Below are 25462 nucleotides of genomic sequence, written 5' to 3'. Positions count from 1 at the left end.
AGAATCCTAGAACACTGAATTAGTATTTCTGACAGTGTGAAGAAACAAAGCACCCTCTTGAGAATTTCAACAAACAGTTAAAAATTTGTATTTTGGCTCTAAAGTGGTTAAATTTAAAAACTGTCAACCTAAAGTGCATTTTTCTTTCAGTCCCTTGAAGCCTTATAATTATGTTTAGTTTTATAAAAAAATAAAAAAAATCTCACAGAAAATGAGATTAACTACACATGAAACCCAGGGCATCTCTTGCAGAGATGAGGCCATACTTGTTGACAAGTGTGCAATGCATTAATTAATGTTTTTTCCACAGGCATATTCTACAGAGAAAATCCTGTTTTATCTTTTTACTTGCTCTCAAATCAGTTATGCTTAATAATACGTTATTTTGGCAACAGAGACAGATGTGTTGATGGCTTTGAGCAAAATGCAGTAAAATCACTTTTATAGAAATAGGTAATGGTTTTAATAGTTAAGATAATATTTTAATAGTTAAGTACTATAAGAGCAAAATTTGCCACAGTTGTTAAGTAACATAAAAAATATGGTATTGTATTGCTTATAATAAAAAATTGTATTTTAAAGCTTACTGTTAGTTGTATATCAGGCTTCTTATCCAGAAGAACCATGCCCTCACTAGGTAAACCAAAAGATTTCACTTGGTAACTTAGGAAGCCACCATATGAAGAAAGCTGTAACAAAATGCACAAGACCAGAGATACTTTACTGCTCTAATGCTTGATATTAACATAAATTTTTATTCCAGTTTATCTCACCTTCCAGCACTATAAATAATACATTTACTCTTTGTTCTTCAGAAAAAAAATGAAAATATTGTTGTTTGGAAGAAGTTACTTTCTATTTTGTTTACTGTGTGTATCTGACATATGAGCAGATACTGTGTTCTGAAAGGTTACCTGCATCATGGGGTTTTTTTCATACTTGGGTTCACACCACCTGTGTCATGGAGAAATCACATGGTTACATGAACACTGTTCTTCCCCTGACTACAGAGAAGATTTGCATCAAAAACAGACATCTGACTGACAGTGAAAGTGGGGGTGAACCTCATGAATAGCCATGGATGAAAAGAAGGCAGACTAAGCATGTTTAAAGCCAGCATTTTCTAAACTTACTGCAAACATGGATCCAATCAGGATTCCTTGCTCTACCTCCAGGACAGGATTTCTACTGGTATGAGCTTTTTTGTAAGCAGACTGTGCCTGCAGGCTGAGCTGAGACCAGCTACAGGTGACCACAGGTCGCCTCAAACCCAACTGAACACAGGGCTGCTGCCCAGAACAGAAAGAAAAGTGTGGCTGAATCACCTGACAAATGCAGCACCATCCCTGGGTGCTGTCTGAGGGACTCAGTACAAAACACCCTGGGAGCAAAGGAAGCTCCAGGCACATCCTAGATAGTTTTTGTTCCAAGAAGAGCCTGAAAGGAAGGTTTGTGGGTACCAGGTAAAATCAGGCATTTTGCCATGGATATCCTATTTTGGTTTGCATCTTTCTCATTTGCCCTTACATCTTATCCTTGGTTTTGCCATGGAAAAACTGCTTAGGCAGGTTCTGCTCTTCTACAGGTAAGCACCAACCTTTGATCTACCCCTTTGCATGTCTCTGATGAATTACGAACAAAATACTGACATCTCAACACTAAATTTATTCCTTGAATCGCAGGTCTATAATTAATGCTACTCTCCTTAACCAACTGTATTTTCAAAAGCATAATTTGTAACATTAGCTATAGTTTTCCAGCACAATCAAACCACTCTATATAAATAAATTATTTTTAAAAAAACCCGTAAAATTCAAATTAGAGCTGATTTCCTGTTTAACAGGTTTCAGAACTGCATCATTTGAGAGGCTGTTTAATTACTTCTTTTTCAACATATTTTTTTTTTAATGGACAGTATTGGTGTTACAAACCTTTGTATTTTGTATGTACAGTATTTATTTTCTAAAGCCAAGAGTGGTCTATTAAACAGAATGTTAAAATATGAAAGAAAACGGGGACAACATGATCTGAATTTCTCAATTACTCTGTTTCTATACTGCTATACATTTTACATTTGATTCCCTTCTAACTTTGTAAACAAAAGACAGAGAAAAGAAAGAAAATATACTCTGCTAAATATAAATGTTCCAGTGGAACCAGTTAAAAGGTTTCAGATAATGGAAAACACTATTTATACATTTCATCATACTGAAAAATAGCTGAAGTGATCTTGTTCATATTTTCAAAAAGAGATGCTATCACTGAAAGCAGACCAAACCCTGACATTTTCAAAACACAATAACATGAATAATTGGCAAGTTTATGAACTTTTAAACTCACAGATAGATAGCACTTTGGTGGGACTTTCATTACTGCAGTATTGCCTGTGCTAAAATATACACCTATACACAGCATACAGCAAAAGCAGGACCCAAATTAGAATTATTTTATTTGCAGTGCTGTCATTGTAAATAACAGCAAGTAATGGCAGGCCTAGGTAGATACTGTTTTATGCAACATAAAACTCATAGCATCTTAATAGCTGTGTTTAAAAAGGGTTACTGCCTGCTTTATATCTTGTATGGAACCAACAAAATGTTAAACTTTGGTTTAACATTGTAGGTGATAACGCATGCTTTAACATGAAATTTCTTTCAAAAATAATTTGTAGGCACTGAAACAATAACCTTTATAATACCAACAAAAAGCACCCCATCTAAATGTGCTGTTCACCTGAGATATATATACAGCTCTGAGCATAGGAGAGCAGGAGGAAAAATACTGCTCTAGTCTTTAAAATGAGGACTGGGAGAAACTTCAAAAATGGTACCATCTTTCATGCCTTGATGTCTACACCATTTGTTGCCTCTTGTGTGCCAGTAGGATTGCATCTGAAAAGCCTGTGTGTCCTGCAACTGGCTGGTAATGTTTGCACTGTCAGAGCTCCAAAGAGGCTCGGTGCCTGCAGGTCACCATCAGCTAAGTCCCTGGTCAGTGTGATCCTCAGGCTGAGATGCTGCTGGCATTAACTGGGAGCAGAAAGCTGCTCCCATGCATGGGTTGACAGAGCAGCAAGCAGCCCAAAAAACACAAAGGGGAGAAAACCAGTTGATGCTCTTCTCAAGCAACATTATCAAAAGCAAAAGGTTGGGGGTTTTGTGTGCCACTGAGCGCATAACCACCTTTTATCCTTTTGGAAATCTGCCCAGGACATACTCTAGAGAATCTAAAGAATTCACAAGCCCTGTGTGTTCTGGGTTTCAGAGCAGCCACACTGGCAAGTTCTACATGTTCTGGGCTTCAGAAAAGCAGCTGAAGGTATCAGCTGCTTGAGACATTTGAGCTATTTGAGCCACAAGACCTGTCTGGCACCAAGCAATATGATCAATTCTGTGTTATCAGTTAATTTCAAAACTGTACTGAGAAGTAAAATGTTGTGATTCCGGGCATGATGGGTAAGAGAGACAAGTGACGAGAGAGAAACTTATATAAGAAAATCCGTGAGACTCTTTATCAATGATTCTTTATCAGGTGGCATTTACCTTCTCTCCCAGGTAGGATGGTGGTGCTTTCCAGTACAAATTATGCACAGAAGCTGGCAATTCTTGAACATCAGCCACCACACTGTTACTGACTGGATTGAAAGTGACTGGAATGTCCATATTTTCATCTACTGCCTCCAAGCGCCAGTTCCTCATATCCACAAACTAAAGAAAAACACATAAAGGAAACAAAAGCTTGCCTCTTCCTTTATTTAAACTTTACCAGCACCAAGTAATGAGAAGAAATTGTTTAGCCTCTGTAATTCCCTTACCATGAGATCCAACCCCTTCAGAGCCAGCCTAAAGTCTTTGAACAAGGGATATTTTATGGACCTCAAAAGAGAGTGAAAACGTGAAGATGTGCCAAAGCTACTTGGGATGTAGGCATTTGGTTTGTCACCTGGAAACTAAATTCTATCTTCAGCCACAGAAAGACACAGCCTTCTGGGGGTGACTAGGAATTGTGCACACAAACCTGAGGATACAATTTGGAGATGCTTTTTAAAGTCCATTCCAAAATCAAACCCAGGGCACTAACCTCTAAGACAGAGTTTGGAACAGGTTAACTGTGAGGGAGGGGACATGGCATTTTGGGGAGGCAGGCAATGTAGCCAAATATTCTGCCTCGTTAATGCACATTTTATGTTTATGGCTGTTGTTTCATCAAAGACCATGCCTCTTTTTTCATCTTTATGCTACAGGAAAGAGAGAACAATATGTATGATGTATCAGAAGAGCTCTGGGTTCTGTTGGATTGCCCTTGACTGGCCAGAGCAATAAACCAAAAAATGGACACGTTTTCATAAACAGTTTTTGGTGAGGACAAGTAATGTCTAGAGGAAATTTTCTACTGATTTCACTTAGGCCACATTTTCACCTTTTGCTTATAAACAGTAAAGAGCACAATCTGGATATCTGGATTGCATCTGGTCTATGTCCAAACCTTAACTAAACTCCTCATCCACCATTCTAGCTCTCTTTTCCTTTCTCTTGCCTTTTTTCAAGCAACTGTTGCTTTTTTTTCAGTCTTCAGCCATTTTACTATTCACTTATTCTACTAAAAATCTTTGTTTCTCACACTTGATGTCATGTCTCTTTTACAGGGAGGAAACAAAGACAATTTTTACAATCTCTCTAGAATCTGTCACACAATTCTTAAGAATCTATAATATAGGCAAGGAGAATGATGTGTGCTTATCAAAGCATCTTGAAGGAGATCATTGACTTTAATGATAGAGTTTGAAGATAAAGCAATCAAGATAAAGGCCAGCTCAACTTCAGTTCACTAGTGACTTGTAAACAAACAGGTGAAAAGGGCCATTTCTGCTGAAGAGCACATTCAGGCTACACCCAATCTTAAAAAGGCTGCACTAAATCTCCACTTGGAGAATTGCTCAGAGAGTATTTCTCATCCTTAGAAACTAACAAAATATATTTTCAACTTTGGAAGAAATCTGGAATTTCCTTAATGGAACAAGTTAAGTTCATGATAGAAAAGAAAAAAATCTTTGGTACACCTTGGTTCTACGACGATCCGTGCTGCGACAGTCGCTGGTTGCCCCAAAACAAAAGCAAGGTGTGCATCCCCTGGGGTTAGAAGGGTTCAGATAAAAGAATCCTGGTCTGCAAGTGTCACATGCTGCACCTTCCACATTTTCCTGTTAAGGCATAGTTCAGAGAAATTTCAGTGCTTTTCTTTTTGCTTTGCTGAGGTCCCCAAAACTTCCTGCACATGAAACAAATCTGAAAGAATATATATTAAAATGTATAGAAACAAATGAATGAAAATATGTGATTATCTGGATAGACTATATTCCAAATGCAAATAAAACTGTCTTGGAGGCTATCTTATGAGGTTTCTTTCTAGTTTATAATGTGAAATGTAAACCACTGAGTAACAAATATTAGTCAGAGACAGCTGGTAACTTCCTTGCCAAAACCCTCCTGCTGGCTTTTGTAAACCCACAGTATAAAAGGTCAGTTGTGTAAGCTCACATTTATCACATTTAATTATGCAGATCAGAACAAAAGAAGATTTCCTAACTATAATGATGTGGTAAAATGTCAATTGACATAATACGGCTAAAAAAAGCATGGGACTTGGTTAACATCCAAAAGGCAAGATGCAGATGGATAAAGTGAATCTGTGCAAGGTACAGACTGCTTCAGTGATTCAGTGGGCATCTACTCTGCAGCTCCCTAACATCCTGCAAAACCTAAGACCACCTGTAAAACTGACAGATATTGAAGCCATTAAAAAATGGTGTTTAATTTTCCCATGAAAATGCACATACTGCAAAGTGTGATGGTTTTGTACAGCTGCATTTATTTTTTACTGAAAACTTATTGATAAATTCACTTTATTCACCCCATTATATGTGAAACAGTCACTGGTGTGCAAATCATGCTTGTGAATGCAGAAGTAATTTGATTTATCTGACCTTGCAAAGACAAATTCCTGTCTGGGGATCACAAACATCTGGTTCTGTTCCATCTCTGTTACAGCTACATGGCACACAGTTAGGGAAACCATAAGTTCCAGGAGCACACTGATCACACTGACGTCCTTTTACTCCTGGTTTGCATCTTTATCAACAAACACAGACGAGAGAGTCAATAAGGGAGGTAGGAATGGAGCATGTAAGGGAAAATAAAACAATAGGTAGGTGGCTATTCAAAGGGATTGCATGGCTATGACACAACTTTATGACTTCCATGGAGAAGAAGCAGCAGGTTAGTGTTGTTCTCAGATTTTGAATAGTATAACATTTTAAATGGCCACAGGACTGACTAGGAATGGATTTGACTTTGAAGGATAAAAAGGCCCAAAATAGAATTAGACTTCTGCAGCTATTCAGTGCTTGCAGTGCAGAACTACTCTCTCTGTACACCAAGGTGTAAAACACGGATGTAGAAGATAGGTAAGCAGAGCTGGAGGAAGATTTATAGCTGGAAGATGTGCCTGGGCATTACTCAAGGTATGCACCTGGTAACAGAAAAATGGGGAAATGCTAGCATATGAATATTTACAAAGAACTCAATCACCCACAAAGCTTGGGTTAGTTTACAACTGTTCACAATGGATAAAATCCATTTTGCTCACACTGAAGAGAGAATAACTTAAATTTCCCATACCCTCTCCAAACACCTGAAAAGAGCATTGAAGCAAACCATTCATGCATTGTTTATAACACACATAAGCCAAACTTACTTGCATTGTCCACTGGTTTTATCACATTCTGGGCTTGCCACATCAATAATTCCTTTTTCTGAGCAGTTGCAGCTTTTGCAGCCAGCAAGAGGATGATAACTGAAGTAATATTTCTCACACACTTCACACTTTGGCTTCACAGTTCGTGGAGGGCAAATGCATTTACCAGTCATGTCATCACAAAGACGCTGCCCGCAGTTGCATACTAGATCAAAGAAATTGTTCTACAAATCAATCACATCTCATCTTAGAACAATCAACTCTTATTGAATATGCAACAAATACAACCTTTACATATAGAAAACATTACTCTTTTCTCTCACTAGTTTAAAGTTCAGGGTCATAGAAACCAACTATATGACTGCAACAATAGTTCCAAAGAACAGGTTTAATGCTTGGCTCTTTTCCATGGATTCGTTGCTTAACTTTACCACGGACATTGTTTTATCACTTGCCAAAACTCCTAAGGATTAAACAAGTAGTTTTGGTGTCAAGGGCACCACTTTCATAAAGCAGTGTCTATAAACTTCAAGTATAGTATCTACAAAAGCAGCTGAGGACTGTTGGTGCTATCTATAGACCTGTTCTTATTATTAACATCAGAATATGAGGAATTAGAAATGATGTGTCTCTGATTATCCACAGAAAAGCCTGAAGGTGTAAAATGAGATTAAACATTAACAACTTGGAAATGATTTAGCAGTCAGTGCAGAAAAAAATCCATTTCACTGAAATAGTGGCAATATGGATTTTAACCAGTTCAGCTGTAAACCTACTATACCTGATCAGACAACACATGCAAAGGCACACTTCACCACGAGCTAGGTGTGCTTTAGGGGAATGGGATTTCTTCTGCCTTAAACTGAAAGCTAGGCTACGGTAAAGCTAAAACAGCTTGACAAGCCTCTCACAGGATCAGGCTCTACAAGGAAAAGTCAGGCTGCAGTACATCTGCAGTAAATTCAGAGGATTAAGTAGCTGTCTGGGTCAGGAGCTGAAAGAGTGCAAGCACATACTTACACTTGCAAAATGGGAATCCATAGTAGCCGGTTTGGCATCGGCTGCACTGGCGACCGATGACATTGGGTCTGCAAACGCACTGCCCTCCCAGGGGGCTGCACGTAGGGCTCCTGGCCCCTGCGCTGTGGCAATCACATGGCAGGGCTCCATTGTTGTAGAAAGCCACCAGTGACCTGACAGAGTCCTTACAGAAGGCTGATGATCGTTCTGGGCTATTTAAATTGAAATATAAATCGTGTAAGTGTTGGCACTCAGAATTGTTATAAGAGTGCTTTGCAGTGGTTCAGTAAATTAGGGTCCTGTCTTTCAAACAGCTTGACATAAGGATGGCATCAGCACACATGCAAGGATACACTTTAATTAAATCAGGGGTGAATGGCTTTGAATATGCAGGTAAGAGGTTTTTTTCATAGCAAGCGCATATTAGTTGTATCAGTTCAGACATGCCAAGCAAAATACTAAATACCAAAGATGGAAATACCAAAGACAGGAAGATGACATAGATTTTCCTCTTTTGTACTGTGAGCAATAAAGCTCTACCTTTACATTGCATTTGCAATAGAAAGTCATGGAAAAATGACTCATGGAAATTCAATGGGCTAGCACAAGCCATGAAAAGCATTTTAATGTAGCACAATTATAGGGATTTAAGACAGCTTTTTAATGCAGAGTAAAAGTAATATTATTCCCAGTTTGTTGTCAATGTTCAGTTTTTTAGAAAGTGATGCTTACTCAATATAAAAACTGTTTCCTCCACATTGGCTGATAAAATCAAATGATTTGTCCACTGCCTTTTTGTCAAGAATTTTGTAACTGTAGGTGTCTGCTGGAACAACTAAGATATTTTCCTTAAAACAACAAGAAAGCTAAATTGTACATTTCAGAGAAAAACAAAAAGATACAAGCTAAGGCATTTACATATTTAAATGTTGCTTCATTATACATTCTGGATTTTTTCAAAACCTCTAAGATTTTAACCAAAAATAAGAAAATCAGCTTTGCATACTTCCTTCAAAGTTGTGATGCTACAAGCAGTGTACAACAAAAACAGTGCAGAGTATCTTTAAAATTTAAAATAAAACCAAAAGCAGTGCAAAAAACCTTAAAAATCTGAAACACAACATTAAAAAATTTATTCTTTTTGGTTTTCCTCTTCGCATCTATCTCTAAATGAATGGTGAAACTGAGAATAACATTTTCAAGTACATTTATGCAATACACATACCAGAATCAGTGTTCTTCCATGCGGTATCGTCACTGTAACAGAGACCATGGGTTCAGAAACATCAAGCTCAATTTGGTTTGTTGCAACCACCTGAACCCGACAGCCAGAAGTATGAGGGCAGAATGAAGCATTGAAAGTACCTGATGAAAAAAAATATTGGGTTTATGTGAGAAGGTTTTGGTTGCAGGGGGCTACTGGGGTGGGCTTTATGAATATCTGTAAGAAGCTTCTCCTATGTCCGACAGAGCCAATGCCAGCTGGCTCCAAGACAGCCCCAACACTGGCCAAGGCTGTGTCTGACCATGGTAACACCTCTGGAATAACATATTCAAGAAAGGGGGAAAAGCCCAGCTCAACAGCAGGTACAGCCAGAGAGAGGAGTGAGAACATGCAAAAGAAACAACTCTGCAGTCGCCAAGATCAGTAAAGAAGGAGAGGGACAAGGTGATCCAGGTGCTGGAGCAGAGATCTACCTGCAGCCTGTGGAGGAGACCCACACAAGAGCAGCTGGATGCCCGAATGGAATCTGTGGATCTCTGGGAATCCCACACTGGAGCAAGCTCCTGGTAGGCCTTGTGACCCCATGGACCCACACTGGAGCAGTTAGTGAAGAATTGCAGCCCAGGAGAATGATTGATGTTGGAGAAGCTGGTGGAGGACTGTCTCCCATGTGAGGAATCCCACACTAAAGCATGGGAAGAGTGTGAGCAGTGTCTTGCTGAGGAGGAAGGAACACAGGTAACCTGTGATGAACTGAGTCCAGCCCACATTCACTGTATCCATGTGCCACTCAGTGGGAGGAGTTGGGAGAAATCTGAGAGTAAAGCTGAGCCCAGGAAAAAGGGAAAGGTGGAAGGAAGGTGTTTGAAGCTTTGGCTTTAGTTCTCAATACCCTGCTCTGATTGGATTGGTAAAAAATTAAGCTAATTTCCCCAAGTCAAGTCTGGTTTGCCCATGTTGGTATCTGGTGAGTGATCTCTCCATGTCCATATCTCCTCCCACATGCCTTTTGTTTTATTTGCTCTCCCTTGTCCAGCTGAGGAGGAGAGTGACAGAGTGGCTTTGGTGGGTACCTGGTGCCCATCCAGGGTCTACCCAACACAGCTCCATATCCCAAAATGCTGAGAAAGGAAAGGGGTTAGGTCAAATTCAGATGCCTACCTGACCACACATGTCCTGCATTCACATGGACTTGCACAGAGAACACTGGGTGTGCCGGCTGATAAAAATGTACCACAAATACGTGTCTGCCCAAGTGGGGCACTCTGCCACTCAAGGTGATCTGACTCTGGAGAAACAAGAACAATTCTGGTGTTAAATCACAGAATCACAGAATAGATTTGTTTTGTCAAATACTCTTGGGCTTATCAGTTGTGCTCAGTGCCCCCTACCTGCAGTGAAAGAGAGGGGTCTTAGCATATCTCAGCAAGTTCAATTTCTTCAAGGAACATGGCATTACAACTGCATGCTCTGTTTGCCTGCTGAACACATTTAACATTCTTCTACAGTCTGTGAGACTTGTGTAGTTCAGAAAGAAGCTGGTGTTTGGGGGTTTTTTTTCCCCTTTCTTTATATTGTCTCTGTGGCTTACCCAGTTTGCAACACTCTCATCATAACACATCATCCATGATTCTCTTACAGCGTTTCATCTATTTAACTTCACTAAGAATATAGCTTGTGACTTGCAACACAAAGTTTTCAAAATATGAGGTACCTGTAACGGTGTCAAGGTGACTCCATGAACTGAACCAGCAGGTAAAGCGGCACTCCAAGGACCATGCAGTATATTCTCCTGTAATTCAGAAATCTTCCCATCTTTGAATGCATCCAAAACCAAAGCTCCTGGTGGAGTTTCAAAAACTGAGGGAATGCATGCTGCACTAAACACAGAACCACAGTAATTATCCTTGGGGCCAGGAGAAAGTTTTAATCAAAACAGGAAAAGCTGCTGACTTACAAAAGTCAGTGTATTAGACTGTATTGCAATTGCTAATGCAATAATAACCCCTGTACCTATTTGGATTCTTTGTGAATGATCAAAAAGTAAATGGAAACATGAGGTATGGATTTAACTTATAAAGGGGAAGTGTGTGCACTTTTAATATATGAACTGATTTTATTCACACAACATTTCCATAACTTTAAGTTTCAGTGGAAAGAATTTGCTACAGAAGAAAAAACTTATGGGAATTACAAGCACAAAAAATTAAATACATTTTAGTTAATCCAGTTAGTTACATTCACCAGAATCTGTACTAATATTGAATTCTCAGTTCTACAAATATTTGCATAGGTGTATCCTTTAAACATGCAAGTTTTCCCACTGAAGTCAATGGGACTACTTAAGTACTTAGAAGTTAAGTATATACTCAAATATTTGTAGAATCGGAGCCAAAATAAATAACAGTACTCCTTGAAAGCATCTTTATTCATTCACTGCCATGTTTAACTATTTCTTCCTTGGCATATTTAATTCTAGATTGAGAAAAGAATTTTCCAAGACTGCAGAATATAATATTTTTGGGGGTTTCCTGCTTGTATTTGTTCACTTCTAGTAAGTACTCAATAGACAATGATTAATCTTTGCTCAAGACAGGTCCAGAACTGAAATGGCAAGTATGTTTCAGAGCCAGAACTGAGATGTATTTGCCAGGCCTGTGTGGGAAATCATGTGCAGTATCCACTTACAATACTGTTAAACTGAGCCAAGTCTTTGCATCTTTCAACTTGATGAACTTAAAACACTTTCAGGAAAGCAAAAATGCTGCCAAATAACAATAAAAACCTACAGTAAACAATACAAATGTAACAAGAGTTTTAAAAAATACCCAACACAAAACCCAAGTAAAATATGTTAGTATTATTTTGAATCATGTTTTTTACCCATCCTCTTTCCCTGTTCTACTCAAAATATAAATGCTTGTATTTTCAATATAACTTTGGTGCAAGGACAAGTATCTTCAGTCTTAGAAAACTGCTCTCAGTGGTAACACTGAGCAGGAGAATTAAAGCTGTGATTAAATGCTATGCATGCTTGGAAGCCAAGCACAGTCACATGTTTTTATACAATTTATTATCCAGATTTTTCTGCTTTCTGTTTCAATTCAACCATTATATTAGAAGCTACCATTTGGAAAACTATTAGACCAAATCACCAACTCTTTTTACCTCTTCAGTCCAGCAAATGACATTTACTTTTATTTTCAGACCCTTCCCACTGCTAGAGCTGTAGGAAGGAAGCCTTAGGAGTAGGCATCACGAGGCACATCCTGGGGAGTGCAACAGGCACTGAAATGTGGAGGTCCCTAATTTGGAAGCTGCAGTGACAGCTCCTTCTGTCCCCAAGAACAAAAGATGGGGAGGGGAAGAGCTTCAACAGGACAGAGAAGATGCTCTGCAGAACCCAAACCTGACCACTTGGGAAGGCAAGGTTCAGAGCTTCACTGCAAGAGAGCAGCTGTCAGCCTGGATCAACCAAGCAGTACATGAGTCCCCTAATTACTGGTCCTATAAAGTGTGATGGAGTAGAAGGATCAGCTGGCATTATTGTGTGAGGTGAATGATGAGGGCACACCTACCCTAAGGACCCCACGATGACAGGGAAAAGGGAATGGCTTGTTTGGGAACCAGGGGTTTGCATGTTGAATGATTTGATGCTGCCAAGTTGAGCTGGTGGACTTGTGCCCAAAAGGGCAGTCACATACCACACCTAGTGACAAATTAAAGCCACTTTGGTTCAGCTAAAGCAATAACATGCAGAAGGAACAGTAAGCATTTCAGGCCACTAAAGTAGGAATGATTTTCCAGCTTGGACACCTGTCATACTGGATGGCATGTGAAAGATGCGTGTTTTCTCACACATCAGCACTGGGTAGTTCAGATGGGCCAGGAAAGGCTGTTATTAACAAAATTCTGTGCAAAGACTGTCTAGATTAACACTGATATTTCAGCTCCTTTACCAAGACTGCAGAAGTGGCCTACAAATCACCTGTGAGTCACTGAGCGAAGCTTCACTCTAATGAATTAAAACACCACTTATTCTACCTTTCAAGGGTGTCCTCAGATAATAGGAAGGATAAAACTAAGCAAGTTACCTTCCATCACTGTTACTCCTGTAAGCAGCTATGCACTGTACTTTAGGATCCACGTATTCTGGAGAAAATTCTTCAGCTGATATAATGCAAACCTTGTGCTGAAAAACAAGCACAAGGCACAATCAACAATTAATATCGTAAATAACAGGGCCAGGCCTGAACAGGAAGGACGATGCCTAATTTTAGCACAGGAAGATATGAGCCCAAAGCCATGTTCTGACATGGACCTCCCACAAGATTTTGGATCCCTTTACCTCCCTGCATCTCAATGCCTCAGGGTTAAATAGCATTTTTCTGTCCTTGTCAAGGGAATATTGGCTGCTCAGAAGGGAAATAACTAAAAGGTAAGTATATATGTGTGGTAAAGGGAAGTACAGAAGACCAGCTCCAAGGCTGAGAAGAAAGGCAAGGAATGTAGAGAGGCAGGAGGGAAAAGCTCTCATCTCTGGATGAGAGTCTAGAGACTTTTGTTCCCTGGGGGAACTCCCTGACTTTCTCAAATACAGGCACAAACACTTGTTCATGCAAAGTCCATGGGATTGAGTTTCAGTGACACCAGGATTTCTCTCCCAGGATTCAGAACTCATTTCAAAAGAAGCGAAACATTATATGGGATTTTCTATTTTAACTGGAAGTAGACATGAACAAATGAATATGTGGTAGTCCTGCTGTACCCATGGCGGTAAGGACATAAGGTAAACTACTTGAAAAGGATCTGAAGATGTCCAATAAGCAATAAGATAGTTAGCACCAAGTAGTAATAAAAGTAAAAATTGCGTAAGGAGAATTCATTATTATGCAATGTAATTTAGTTTGGAAGCACGTCCTAATGAAGTTCAATCTATGTTTTAAAACTAGTAAGCAGGGGGAAAAAAAACTTTATAAGCAACAAGGCAGAGCACTAAAAATCCATTTTCCTGGGCAACCAATACCTTGCCTGTCCTGCATGTAACAACCCACAGGGCCCCAGGCCATTGCAGCAGAGCAAGGGTACACACTGAAGCTTTGAACAGCACTTCATGAGTGGCTAAGAGGCTAGTGCCAAGTGTGGTCTGGGTTTAGACAGCTTGTCTGCATCAGTGTGAGATAAAGACTATCAAGCTGTAAGAGTCTCTCTTGACAGATGGCCTCAAGAACCCCATTTCCCCTTTATTTAGACCAGATGTCTCCAGTCTTGGAGGTGGCTCCCATTTGCCTCTCTGCTCTGCATGAAGGGAACGCACAAGCATCTTTAACCCCAAAACTGCTGCCATTGACTTCATGATTAGTGTCCACATACCAGAAGCACTTCTTTTCCCCTTTTCCATCTTTTGCTAAGTGCAGCCTTTGCAATTAAAGATTGTGAAGGTTGGATCTTTTTAGCACAGCAGTTGCTGCAGGAAGCTAACAGAAAATGTATAAGGTATTAGTTTACACTGACTCGTGAAATGAAGAAGCATGTATCAGCTGTTAGTCCTAATAGCTGTTACTAGCTGGGTTGCAGCTCTAGATTTTAACAAACCTTGTGTTTCTAAAATAGAAAACAGAAACAACATGTAAGAAAATTCAGCCTCCAGAAAAGTATATTCCTGGTGTGGCCAAAAGAGGTCAGTGAAGGCTTTTTATTTAAAACACTTGAAAGCTATATGACTAATGAATACATTTATTACCTTAAATAAATGCATTTATTACCGAAATTTTGTAAGAGACATGGAAAACTCCTACATGGGTTTTGAGGACTTAGGAAAAATGAAAGATAAAAAAAAAGAAAAGAAAAAAAATATATATAAAAGCTACCAGAATATTTTTCCTTTGAAGTTTACTTGTAGAAGAGAAAGGGGAAATGAAATAAAGCATAAGAAAGCTGGAAAAAAACCTTGCAAATAAAGGCAAAGTTCTGTTTGTCTTTGACAAGTTTACCTCAGCATTCTGGGGTATACATAAAGTATGTCTAGTCAAGAATCCAACATACATAATTTCACATGTTACCTTACAGAATGTGAATATAGGGAGACAAATATCTTTGTTAACCCAATCAAGGAACAAGTATTACCAAAGGGAAAAGAAAACATCAACTTACCAGAAGAAAATGACTTGATGATGCTTTAAGATGTATCTTTGTGTCTGCTAGAAGGTCATAGGCTGCAATGCGATTCCTGTCATCAACTACGACACTGCGACAAAGGAAACTGAGACAGAAAGCAGGATTAAAGATGAGCCTGCTGGCACTGCCATGTTGTTTAGGCTGTCACCTAGCTTCACTGCCTGGATGTTGGCTAGCCACAGCACCTAGCCCTCCGGCTGGATCCTAACTAAACTGCCTGTGGCCACTGAGGAACATGCACTGTCCTTGCTGGTGAGACACAGGATCTGCCATGTACAAAACACTCCCTATCCCGGGTGGGTCAGAGCTGAAGCCTCCAGGTCTCACTCAGACACCCATTTGACTCAGGCTACTGGCTTAAGCAAGATGTGGACAGACAGCTACACATGGGTGCTACCTGCAGGTATTTTCACACTGTGCAACATGGTGTGTAACTAATACTCTCCTGCCTGGGCCATGCTCCTTGAGGAGCCAGCACACACCAGTTGCTCCTTTCCACTACTGCCATGTGACACTGAGTATGTGAATCAGCAGCTCCTGCACACACAGTGGCAGCTGGGCAAAGCCTGACCTTAGGAAGCTATTCTGTACACTGAGATACTCCTCAATGCAAGTGAAAAAACAAGTTTGCCTCCTCCACAAACCAGAGAATATGGAAGTTTCACTCTTGTTTAAAGTACAGATCAGGAAAAAGGGTCAGCTCAGGGCTAGGGATGTGTAAAACTAGAGAAATATAGGTCCCTTATTCATTATTTGCTCAAAGCCCGTGATGTTTTATTCTCTTACCATGTTTTATTTGGAATATCCAAGCTCACTAAGCTGTAAGAAAGTCTGGAATAATATATTACAAGTTATACAAGTTACTGTTATCTACGTGTACTTCACTATGTCATTGCTTGATTTATTTTTTATCAGAAGAGACTTGCACCTTCCTGTCTGGGAAAGATGACACAGCACCTCACTCACAAAATGACCATTCAGTTCATGCAGAATGTCTGCAGAAGGGATTTGCTGCATTGCTGCATTAAAGCAGCAAGGGCTTTCTTTGTATTTCCATGAACACTTTTCTCATGTGTCATATAAACAAACAACTATGTTAAAAATCAGCCTATAAAATGTGGGAAAAAAATGTGTGTATTCTGGGGAAAAAAAACAACACCAAAACACTAATAAAATGGAAGATTTATAGGAAGAAGTTTGGGGTTCAAACTGTTATGTAACAGGCTAAAATAAGAGAATTCCCCAGCAATAACCTGGCAAGGTCACTGCTCCACATGACTGTTCTCTGTATCACAAACACAGAAATGCAGATGAAAATTATTTTTCTTACTGAGCAATTTCATCCTGAATATCCCTAAGCCTCCATTCTGCCAAACAGTTGGCTCATGGGAGTAAAGGCTGCATGTCTGTAGTCCCCTGGCACTGGGCAGGCTCTCACAAGGGCTCAAAATAAGCTGAGGTGCTCAGATGTTACAGACAATCTCACTCAGGACAGGCAAAATCTCTTGTGCAGAAACATCTGCAGTAACCTCATCAGTCAACAAGGATAAAGAAGCATTTGGCTGAAGACCTTGCCTACAGCCTAACAGCCAGAGGATGACTACAGGCAGAATTTCAGAGACCTTTATACTTCTGCTTCAGCAAATCCTGTTAGAAACAGTGGGAATACTCTTGTAAAACTGGCTGCTACATTTTTTATAGCCAAAGCCCTTGGATACACTTTTAACTGAAGAAAAACAGTGCAGGCATCTGCAGCCAACAACGATGCTCTTCCACTGGACATGGAGATTAATAGTTTGTAAGGATTTAAGAATAGATATATAAAAAGTAACCCTTTGCATAGGAAAATAATTCATTGAAGCAGTAACAATATTTAATGACCTGACTGCACAAAGAGAATTAAAAACCTCTACAAAATCCACAGAATCCTGCACTTGCTTTTAAATCACCTCAGAATTTGAACAATCTACATGGTAAAATGGATTCAAATATATAACAAAGTAGAATTACATTTCCAATGCTTATTTAATCATTTAGTGATTACTTCAGAAATTCTTACCTGTATTTACAACTGTATATTCTCACTCTGCCTTCAGTGACAGGTCCAGGGCTATGTACTGTTAGCTCTGCAGTGTACATCTGATCATCTTCGTTGGCATATTCAAAAACCAGAACATAGCGACCGACTTGAGGAACATTTATGGTCATCTCTAAATTGACCTGGGTCAAAATAATTGAAAAATAAAAAAGTAGTTAAATCTTTCACTCCCTTTTCTTGCAGGAAGCTCCCATTTCCTGCTCTTTTCAGTGGTCAGCATTAGTCCAGGGCCAACCCTGCAGTGTCTCAACAGAAGACACCCAGCAGAATGCAAGCAACGCTTATAAATATCACTTTGTCCTCTAACAAGAATAAAACAAGTCCAAGAAACAATTGTCATTGTAACAGTTCTAGGAAAGCTGTAAAATAACCCTAGGAAATGACTATATTATTATTTCTCTTCTCCCCAGCAGAAAGGGAAGAAATGTTATGATGCTAAAATATCATCACCATCATCTCTAAACTATCCTTAACAACATACAAAAAATGAGTTTACTTCTCTACTGAAAAAAATATTTCCAGGAACACAAAGTTCCTACTATAGCAATGCTGTACTTTGATTCCCTACAAAGAATGAAAGCACCTTCTCCAGCCAACAATAACACTTTGAAACATCAAGGTTTTCTTTTAGGTTACTTGCACGAAGTGGTTAACACAATATTTGATGCAAAATACTTCTAACTTCTTTGCGGTTACAAAGGTTTTGCTTCAGTTGACTACATAATTATTTTCAAATTTAAACTGTTTTTTCTCAGTATTTCCTTAGGCTACAAACACTTAAACATGTAAATAATTCTATCAACAGCCCTCTTGCCTTCACTGCAATTATTCATACCAGTAAATTTTGCACATGCATCAGTGATGAAGCACCAGAGCCTGTGGCATGTGAGTATTCTTGTTGTACCTGATATTTTAAAAAGAAATATCCAAGCACAGTAGTAGAGGCTACAATCATTTCACATCACTATCACATACTTGATAAAATACCTTACTTTTTGCCAAACACACTTCTGGTAGATCTTCTCATTTCATAAAACATGTTTTACTTTCAAAGGACCTATAGCAGTGGCATAATTGCTTCTGCCTGCTTTTCACTAAAGCAAATACTTTAGCTAAGTGTAGCTATTTAAGGAAAAAAAATTACTTTAGAGTGATGTATGCACACCATTTCTCCTGACAAATCATTACGTGATTTTTTTCTGAACAAGCCAGTATGCCTAAAGGAAAAGGATTTTTATTTAATGAAATGCTTTTGCCAGAGTGGAATGTCCACTCCTGTCACAGTTATAAATCTGCCTACACTGATACTTTTACACAGTTTTGCGTAAAAAGCAGACATTGGTGCAGAGTCAGTTTTAGGAATGTGTTAAAATCTGAAAATCCTGAGCTGTAAATCTGCAGCCATTTTAGTCTGGTAGGTTTATAGTCACTGCGCAGATGGGACTGCAATTAGCAGGAAGGAATCTGACCTCTCTTCCACTGATATGGGCCATCACTGGCTGATTGGGAGTTGGCTGTCGCACAGGTATTCTTCTGGATTCTCCCCCGTGTCTGAAATGCACTGCTTCTGAACCAAGGACACAGGAAAATCTGCCCAGAGGCACATGCTGATAGAGCAAGCAGCTTACACAAAAAACCCAAACAAAAACAACGACAAAAAAACAACAAACAAAACACAGGATTATTATTGTTTTAAAGTGCAGCAGGATGACAACAAAATAAAGCATGGCACTGGTTTATGCTGTAGCATATCTACTGACTGTTCTGCTGAAGCAGGCCTGGGATGTGTGCAAGGCTCTGTAACTTGGATCTGCAACAGGGATGCCTCGTAGTAATCACTAGGTAACAGCACCAGGTAATCCTAAAAACAAAGAATACAACAGATGCTAAATAAACAATGGCAAAAAGAACATCTCCAGGCTTTCACAATGTAACAATGAACAAAACCAATCACATAAACAATTTGTACAGAGGGTATCTGCAAGATGTGGGTGGGGATTTTTTTCTGTTACTACTTGGGCCAATAATATCAGAATGTTTTTCCTTAACCCTGTAGTTTCAGAAACACAGTATGAAGGTGGCTGCCCTGTGATCAAGGAAACTCTGAAGCCACTCTCCCATCAAGTGTTGTACAAGACAGTGCAGAGAAGGGAGTTTCCCTGCAGCTCAGTAACACACAGCCAGATGCCTGCAGTTTCCATCCATGCAATCCACAAGCACACAACTAAGCTCTGGGTGACTCCACACAGGAGATCCATGTATCCCAGATGACTTGATTAAAATACTCCATGTAACCTACTAAGATGTGCTTCAAAACCTGGTATGTTTTTGTTCTGCCTTGCTTACTTAAATTAATGTATTAGAGCTTAAGTGTAACAACTGTTAATGTGAGAACATGATGAGCAAAGATAATTAATATATAACTTTTCAAAGGTATTAGTGAAAAAGCCCAGCACAATAATACTGTCACTTTCAGCACGAAATATGTTTGCAAGCTCTTTCCTAACACTTCATGTGGTATTCCATAAGTTTAATACAGCCGCAGGTTTAATGACTAGAGACACTGCTTTTTATTCCTGTATAAAATATGTAAGAATTTCAGTATGCTGTCTTTGTGATCATACATATTCAAGATTTTTCATAAATGATTATGTCAAACAATTTCTCTTTCTCAAACAATTTCTTAAAACTGCTGCTAGAATATTTTTCAGTTTTTCAGTGAATGAAAGGGAAGAAAAGATAGTAGGATAAAAGCAGTCAGAAATTGACCTGCTCATAATGCAGCCCATCTTACAATACTCTCATGAAGATTTTTTGTCAAGAAACTAAAGCCTTGGCTGAGCTAAGCTCTAGACGCAACATCTGATATGTAAAAATTACTAATTTTTGCGAGTATTTATGCTTTGTGCTGCATGTTAATAATACCTATCATTTGAAGGTACAGATCCCAGATAGACTTAAAGTCTGTAAGAAGAAAAATTAGAGCAGGAGAAAGTCAGAGAAGAAATGACAGGCAGAAGTGTGAATTTTCATAATTGTATTCTGTTCCTTCCACTAGTGCTGAATTCCACTTGCTTGCAGGATTCTTCCCAGCAAACAACTCCAGAGTGGTAACTTCATGACAACCTTCAAGCAGCTGTTTTCCTCGATTGTTTTCTTACCAAGAGGACTTCCTCTGCCATTATACTGACAGTCCACGTGCCTGGAGCCAGTGAGAAAGGCTCTGTGGAGCTTTTTCCTGGGATTGTGATAAAAGCTGGCTCCTTGCTGGGTGGGAAGACAAACCCTTTGCCCTGAGCAGCCCCTGCCAGAAAAAAAATCGAGTAAAAAATGTAAGTGACTGCGTAAAATGTCTCTACTTGCTTAGTGAGCTGGACTGATAATTTGGTCCATTGAACTTTGTTTGACAGGAGTTGACCAATGCTTTTCAGTCAATATGCATTAGCAATGCACTCGACCAGACACAAAGCTATGCAGAGGTTGTTGTTTTCATTCATATTACTCTTGAGCAAATTGATACAGAAAGCAGAGCTCTGCCCCTGTAATGACCAGTTTTGCAATATTCTGAAATGGTCACTTTTTCAGTTTCCCCTTCTGTAATTTTCCATTCAACCTCTCTCTGCACTGACTCTCAATATGCTCAGCTGACACATTTCATATTCTCGTGTGACTTTCAGTCAAATACTCCAGGTATTGGAGGTTCCCAGTAGCATCTGAAATGTTTACTTACAGATAGATAGCTTCTAGGCAGAGATGATGGGCCAACTGTGGATGCCCCATCCCTGGTAGTGTTCAAGGCCAGGTTGGATGGGGCCATGAGCAGTCTGGTCTAATGGAAGGTGTCCCTGCCCATGGCAGGAGGGTTGGAATTGGATGATCTTTAAGGCCCCTTACAACCCAAACCATTTTACGACTCTACGTACTACAGAAATACAGCTGTGGTATGCTTTGTCAAATAGAAGTCATGAGGATCAACTGTTATGAATATTAAAGGTTTCCTCTTTGAAGATCCTGGACACAGACAAAATCTGGTTCCCTGTCTCCTAGTCATTAGAAACCAGTGATGACCACAAACTTCTGCCACTCTGCTGAATGGTGTCTGTGAAGTCTTCAGTTTTGTCTTACTTGAATTTTCAAAAAGATCTATAACTTTACTCCTCTCAGTAAGGCAGGAATATTAAGACATAATTCTGCATATGGGCTTGGTATGCCCCTACTATTCAAAGGATATGGAGTACTTATCTTTTATCAGGGCCTGAAAGGCATCACATATTTTTGAGATCTGTAGTTAGAACTAACTTGGTAGACTGGGCTCATCATTTTAAACAAATCTTACTCATGGAATGAAAGCAAAAGCCGCATTTAAAACTTGAATATTAAAGGTAAGTAAACCAAACAAAGTGTTGTTACCCCTTCTTTAAAAGCTTCATAAAACCCACAGTTCAGGTTTTCCAAATACAGGATCAAAAGTACTGAGTGTGGCAAACATTTGAAGAAACAAATGTTGATTACTACTGCAAGCAGGGGTTTTCATGCAAACTCAGCCACATCAATTACACAGCAAAAATGTACGAGGAGAAGCATAAAAGCACTGACACTGTTAAAAGTGATGCCTTCTAAGCAACATTAAAGACTTGACTTGGGTGCACCTTGGAAAGCCTTCTCTGATCTAACATTCATCTGAGCTGTTGAGCTGCTGAGTTACACCTACCTGCTCCAGGCTGAGACTGACAAGCAGATATGTGACCAGACAATGTTTCACCTCCAGGGTTAATATATCTCAGGATAATGCGAAATAAGTAGAGGTTTGATTTTTCCACATTCAAAGTTATCCTCACTTCATTCTGAAAAATGGAAGTTAATAAACAAAAACAGCCATAAAGTGCTGAATTGAGGCACAGTTAGAAGCCATGCAAGCACCAGACTAAAGTCCTACAAGAAAAAGGCACATGCAGACAAGTATGTATTGGAATGGCAATGCTGGTGTATGACAGAGGAAGACAGGGAAGCCTAGTGAGAAAATTAATTCACTTACAAGTATAATTAGTGCCAATATGTTTTCCCTCAGCAACTGATATCTTCCCTTTAGAGCTTTTTGAGCCCAGGCTGACATAGTGGAGGACTAGGTGGAAGAACTTAGGGGAAGCCACAGTGATAGGCACAACCACCTCTGGCTGGGAAAAATAAAAAGAAAGGGAAAAAGGAGGAATGGAAAGTACATTACTTATTACTAGCACCCAAGAAAGAAAAAACATTTGGCAAAGACAAAAGGCTTGGGCACCTTACAAAAGAGCATGGAACAAAATCTCCTGTGAAATAAAACTCTTGATGAATACGAGCTGATCCAGAAGGACACAGAATGGCTGAACTAACGTGTTAATGTGATACACCGACAGTATTTTAATGTTATTCTCCCTACTCGTGCCATAAAGGAGGCATATGGTATCAAGGGCTGTCAATATTCCTGCCTTTCCAAAGAACAGGCCACAATCAATGACCCTAGTCTGAGATCCCACACCATGCCGACACTTCAGTCTGTCACTGAAACTTCTAATCCTCTACCACATGCTACAGCTGCTTAGAGTTGCAATACCAGGAATGCTGTCCTTGTCCTGGGGCTAAACTGACACCTCCAGAACCACAAAATTCTCTGCATTCAAACAGCTTCATTATTTAGTTTTCAGAAAAACTAAGAGACACGTCAGTGTGGATTAGGAAAAAACAGGAATCTGTTTTTTCAAAAAATCTGGAATCTGGTGCCATCTTATGGGTTTGGTTTCTTTCTTTCCATCCTAAATCCTAAAGTTCCCCTCACTATCCAGTTCCCACCAGTTCACCCATCACAATCCACCTGCTGTCCCTTTCCAAGCTACTTGTGGCACAGTGACCTCCCCACCACTGTGGTCCACTCTGCTTCCCCAAATGCAAACGTGTTCTCTGTTTCCCTCATCTGAGAACAGAACAAAAAGCCTATACAAAATGCAAGAGAAATGCAAAAAGCAGCTGAACTACAAAGCAGGCATTAAGAAATCACAGATACTGAAGATTTGCCTTCACTTATGAATGTGGAATAATACTGAAAATTCAGAAATTATCTGGGATAAAAAAAAAATCCCAAGACTAAAACAACAAAAGAAGAAAGACTGAAAAATGAAGAATCACTTTTCAATAAAGGAAAATAAAGGAAATCATTGCGCAATGGTTACGTGCTTTTCTCCCATGCTATAGTGATTCATTAGTCCCTGGACAAATGGAGGCTGGATACGACTATACAAAAGCACTACTTTTCAAGATGGGTGAAAAAAAATCCCATTTATTACTCAAATCTACTGTTTTAAAATCCTGTTTCATTTGATCAGCAGTTCAATCTAAAGTCAGAAGGGATCTTCTCAGAGAAATTATGGTGACTTTCTACCTGTGATTTACTTATTCCTTCAGCTGTTGTTTAATTTATTTATAGTCTGTCATGTAACTAAAATAAATGTTGCCAATATGCCCCAGCTCACAGCTTCTTTTACCAAACCACACATTTTCCTGTTTGCTATAATGTGAAGGTTTCATTCATAACAAAAGCTGGCACCTCTCTTCTTTACCCAACATAAGTTCAAGTATAAAATTACTTCAGGGACACCACTGTGAATTTATCTGAAAACCTTATGGACACAGACTGTCATGGACCTGTGCAACTCAAATTATTTAGCCAAGCATTGATCTTCTGCTGTTCCCACTGTTCTTGGCATGACAAGAATTTCTGCACTTAGTATTACAGACTTTAAAGCTGTAAGTTCCCTCTTTACATCTCACAAATAAAACAACTTCAAAGAACATTTCTGAAGGAGTATTTGCAGAAGCAACGTGCAAATGACCTGATAAAAATATCACCACTCACTAATCCAAACAGCAACATAGGGCGAAAGGGTTTGGATTAGTCAGATCCTGCCCTTTTTTCCGTCTTTTTTCCATGACCTTACACACACATAGCAGTATTATAAAGACATAAGAGCCATGCACTTTTGTTTTCGTTTTCACCCCAAAGTCTTGAGTGAAATACCAGCTTACTTGTATAGAGGACATCTGTGCATATCCTCTCCAACTGAAGCTAGGAAATTCCTGAGGATCATAGCCAAACCGAACTTTCCCTCCTTGGACAGTAGTACCATCTTCAATCTCAAACTTCATGTGGTGCAGATCAGGGAAAAAATAGTTTTTTTCAGGCCTTTCAAGGAGGGAAAAAACCCACAACAAATCAGCAAAGAATTACCAGTCATTTATGATCTACATCTAAGGGCAAAAAGCAGTGGAAAGGAGGTGATCTACTGATGGCTGAGGAATTCTGACTGCAGCTCATAGATTCAAGACAGCTGGTAAGGGGGATGCAATGAGAATTTTCTTTCCAGAAGCTTTTACAGTTTTCATACTTTTTCCTATACAACTGTTGATAGATATATAGATACATATGCAATATTATTGCAAATTGGTTATTGGTTATTTAAGGAAACAAGTCAAAAAATCTTACTAAAATATAGGTAGGAAACTGCCCAGGAAAATGAATATCAATAACCAGTGCAATTTACCAAGTTAATTATCAACAAATTCAGAATGAAAGTATAACATGGGACTTATGGGCAGTTTAAAGCGTGCTGAAGCTGTGCCAGGAGCTCCAGCTGGACTCACTCATGACAGGTCGTGCCCACGACGTGCGCCCTGCACCAGCAGCTGCCCCAGGGCTGGGAACAGGCTGGGCTGAGGGATCCTCCAATGTCGCACCTGCAGCCTGGCAGCCCAATCAGAAAAAGAGTGATAAAAGTTACCAGAAAACACACCATGGCTTCACCTAATTGAACACCATTAATGACTCGCTTCCTCCTCCCAGAGCCCTACAGACTCTTTCAAACACAACTTAATACACGTGCATAAGCTGAAAGTATTTTGAACTCCCATGTTTGTGCCTGTTTCCTTTTTAATTTCTCCTTAGAATGAGACAAAAGTCACTTTTTAAAAAAAAACCTCAAATAATACAGCCTGCCACATTGCTAAATGTAGGGCTGCAGTTTTTCAGAACTGGTATTCAAATGTTTTCCTAGCAAGTCAGAATTTCTGCAGCAAAATCACAAAGAATAATTTTTTTAAAAACCCACAAACAACAAAATCTACAACCTAACTTACAAAAATTACAAGAAGCTAATTTT

The 25462-nt window shown here is 39.3% G+C and overlaps 1 protein-coding gene across 1 annotated transcript in view; it reads right to left on the bottom strand.

Moving 5' to 3' along the window:
- Window positions 1-25462, bottom strand: part of LAMA3 (laminin subunit alpha 3) — a 107697-nt gene that overhangs the window by 41312 nt on the left and 40923 nt on the right. The window contains exons 20-38 of the mRNA XM_058831127.1: window positions 24948-25047; window positions 24333-24489; window positions 21985-22117; window positions 20435-20577; window positions 19034-19134; window positions 18743-18896; window positions 17235-17395; window positions 15152-15260; window positions 13093-13190; window positions 10713-10878; window positions 10160-10286; window positions 8999-9138; window positions 8506-8621; window positions 7774-7985; window positions 6754-6958; window positions 5984-6128; window positions 5060-5200; window positions 3543-3707; window positions 588-689 (exon numbers count right to left, since the gene is read on the bottom strand). Coding sequence (XP_058687110.1) covers window positions 588-689; window positions 3543-3707; window positions 5060-5200; window positions 5984-6128; window positions 6754-6958; window positions 7774-7985; window positions 8506-8621; window positions 8999-9138; window positions 10160-10286; window positions 10713-10878; window positions 13093-13190; window positions 15152-15260; window positions 17235-17395; window positions 18743-18896; window positions 19034-19134; window positions 20435-20577; window positions 21985-22117; window positions 24333-24489; window positions 24948-25047 — 2675 coding nt within the window. The remainder of the gene's footprint in view (window positions 1-587; window positions 690-3542; window positions 3708-5059; window positions 5201-5983; window positions 6129-6753; window positions 6959-7773; window positions 7986-8505; window positions 8622-8998; window positions 9139-10159; window positions 10287-10712; window positions 10879-13092; window positions 13191-15151; window positions 15261-17234; window positions 17396-18742; window positions 18897-19033; window positions 19135-20434; window positions 20578-21984; window positions 22118-24332; window positions 24490-24947; window positions 25048-25462) is intronic.

Source organism: Poecile atricapillus, chromosome 2, assembly GCF_030490865.1.
Source record: "Poecile atricapillus isolate bPoeAtr1 chromosome 2, bPoeAtr1.hap1, whole genome shotgun sequence".
NCBI classification, from domain to species: Eukaryota; Metazoa; Chordata; class Aves; order Passeriformes; family Paridae; genus Poecile; species Poecile atricapillus.
The sequence above is the reverse complement of the archived record's forward strand: the minus strand, read 5'-3'. Positions and strand labels throughout refer to the sequence as shown.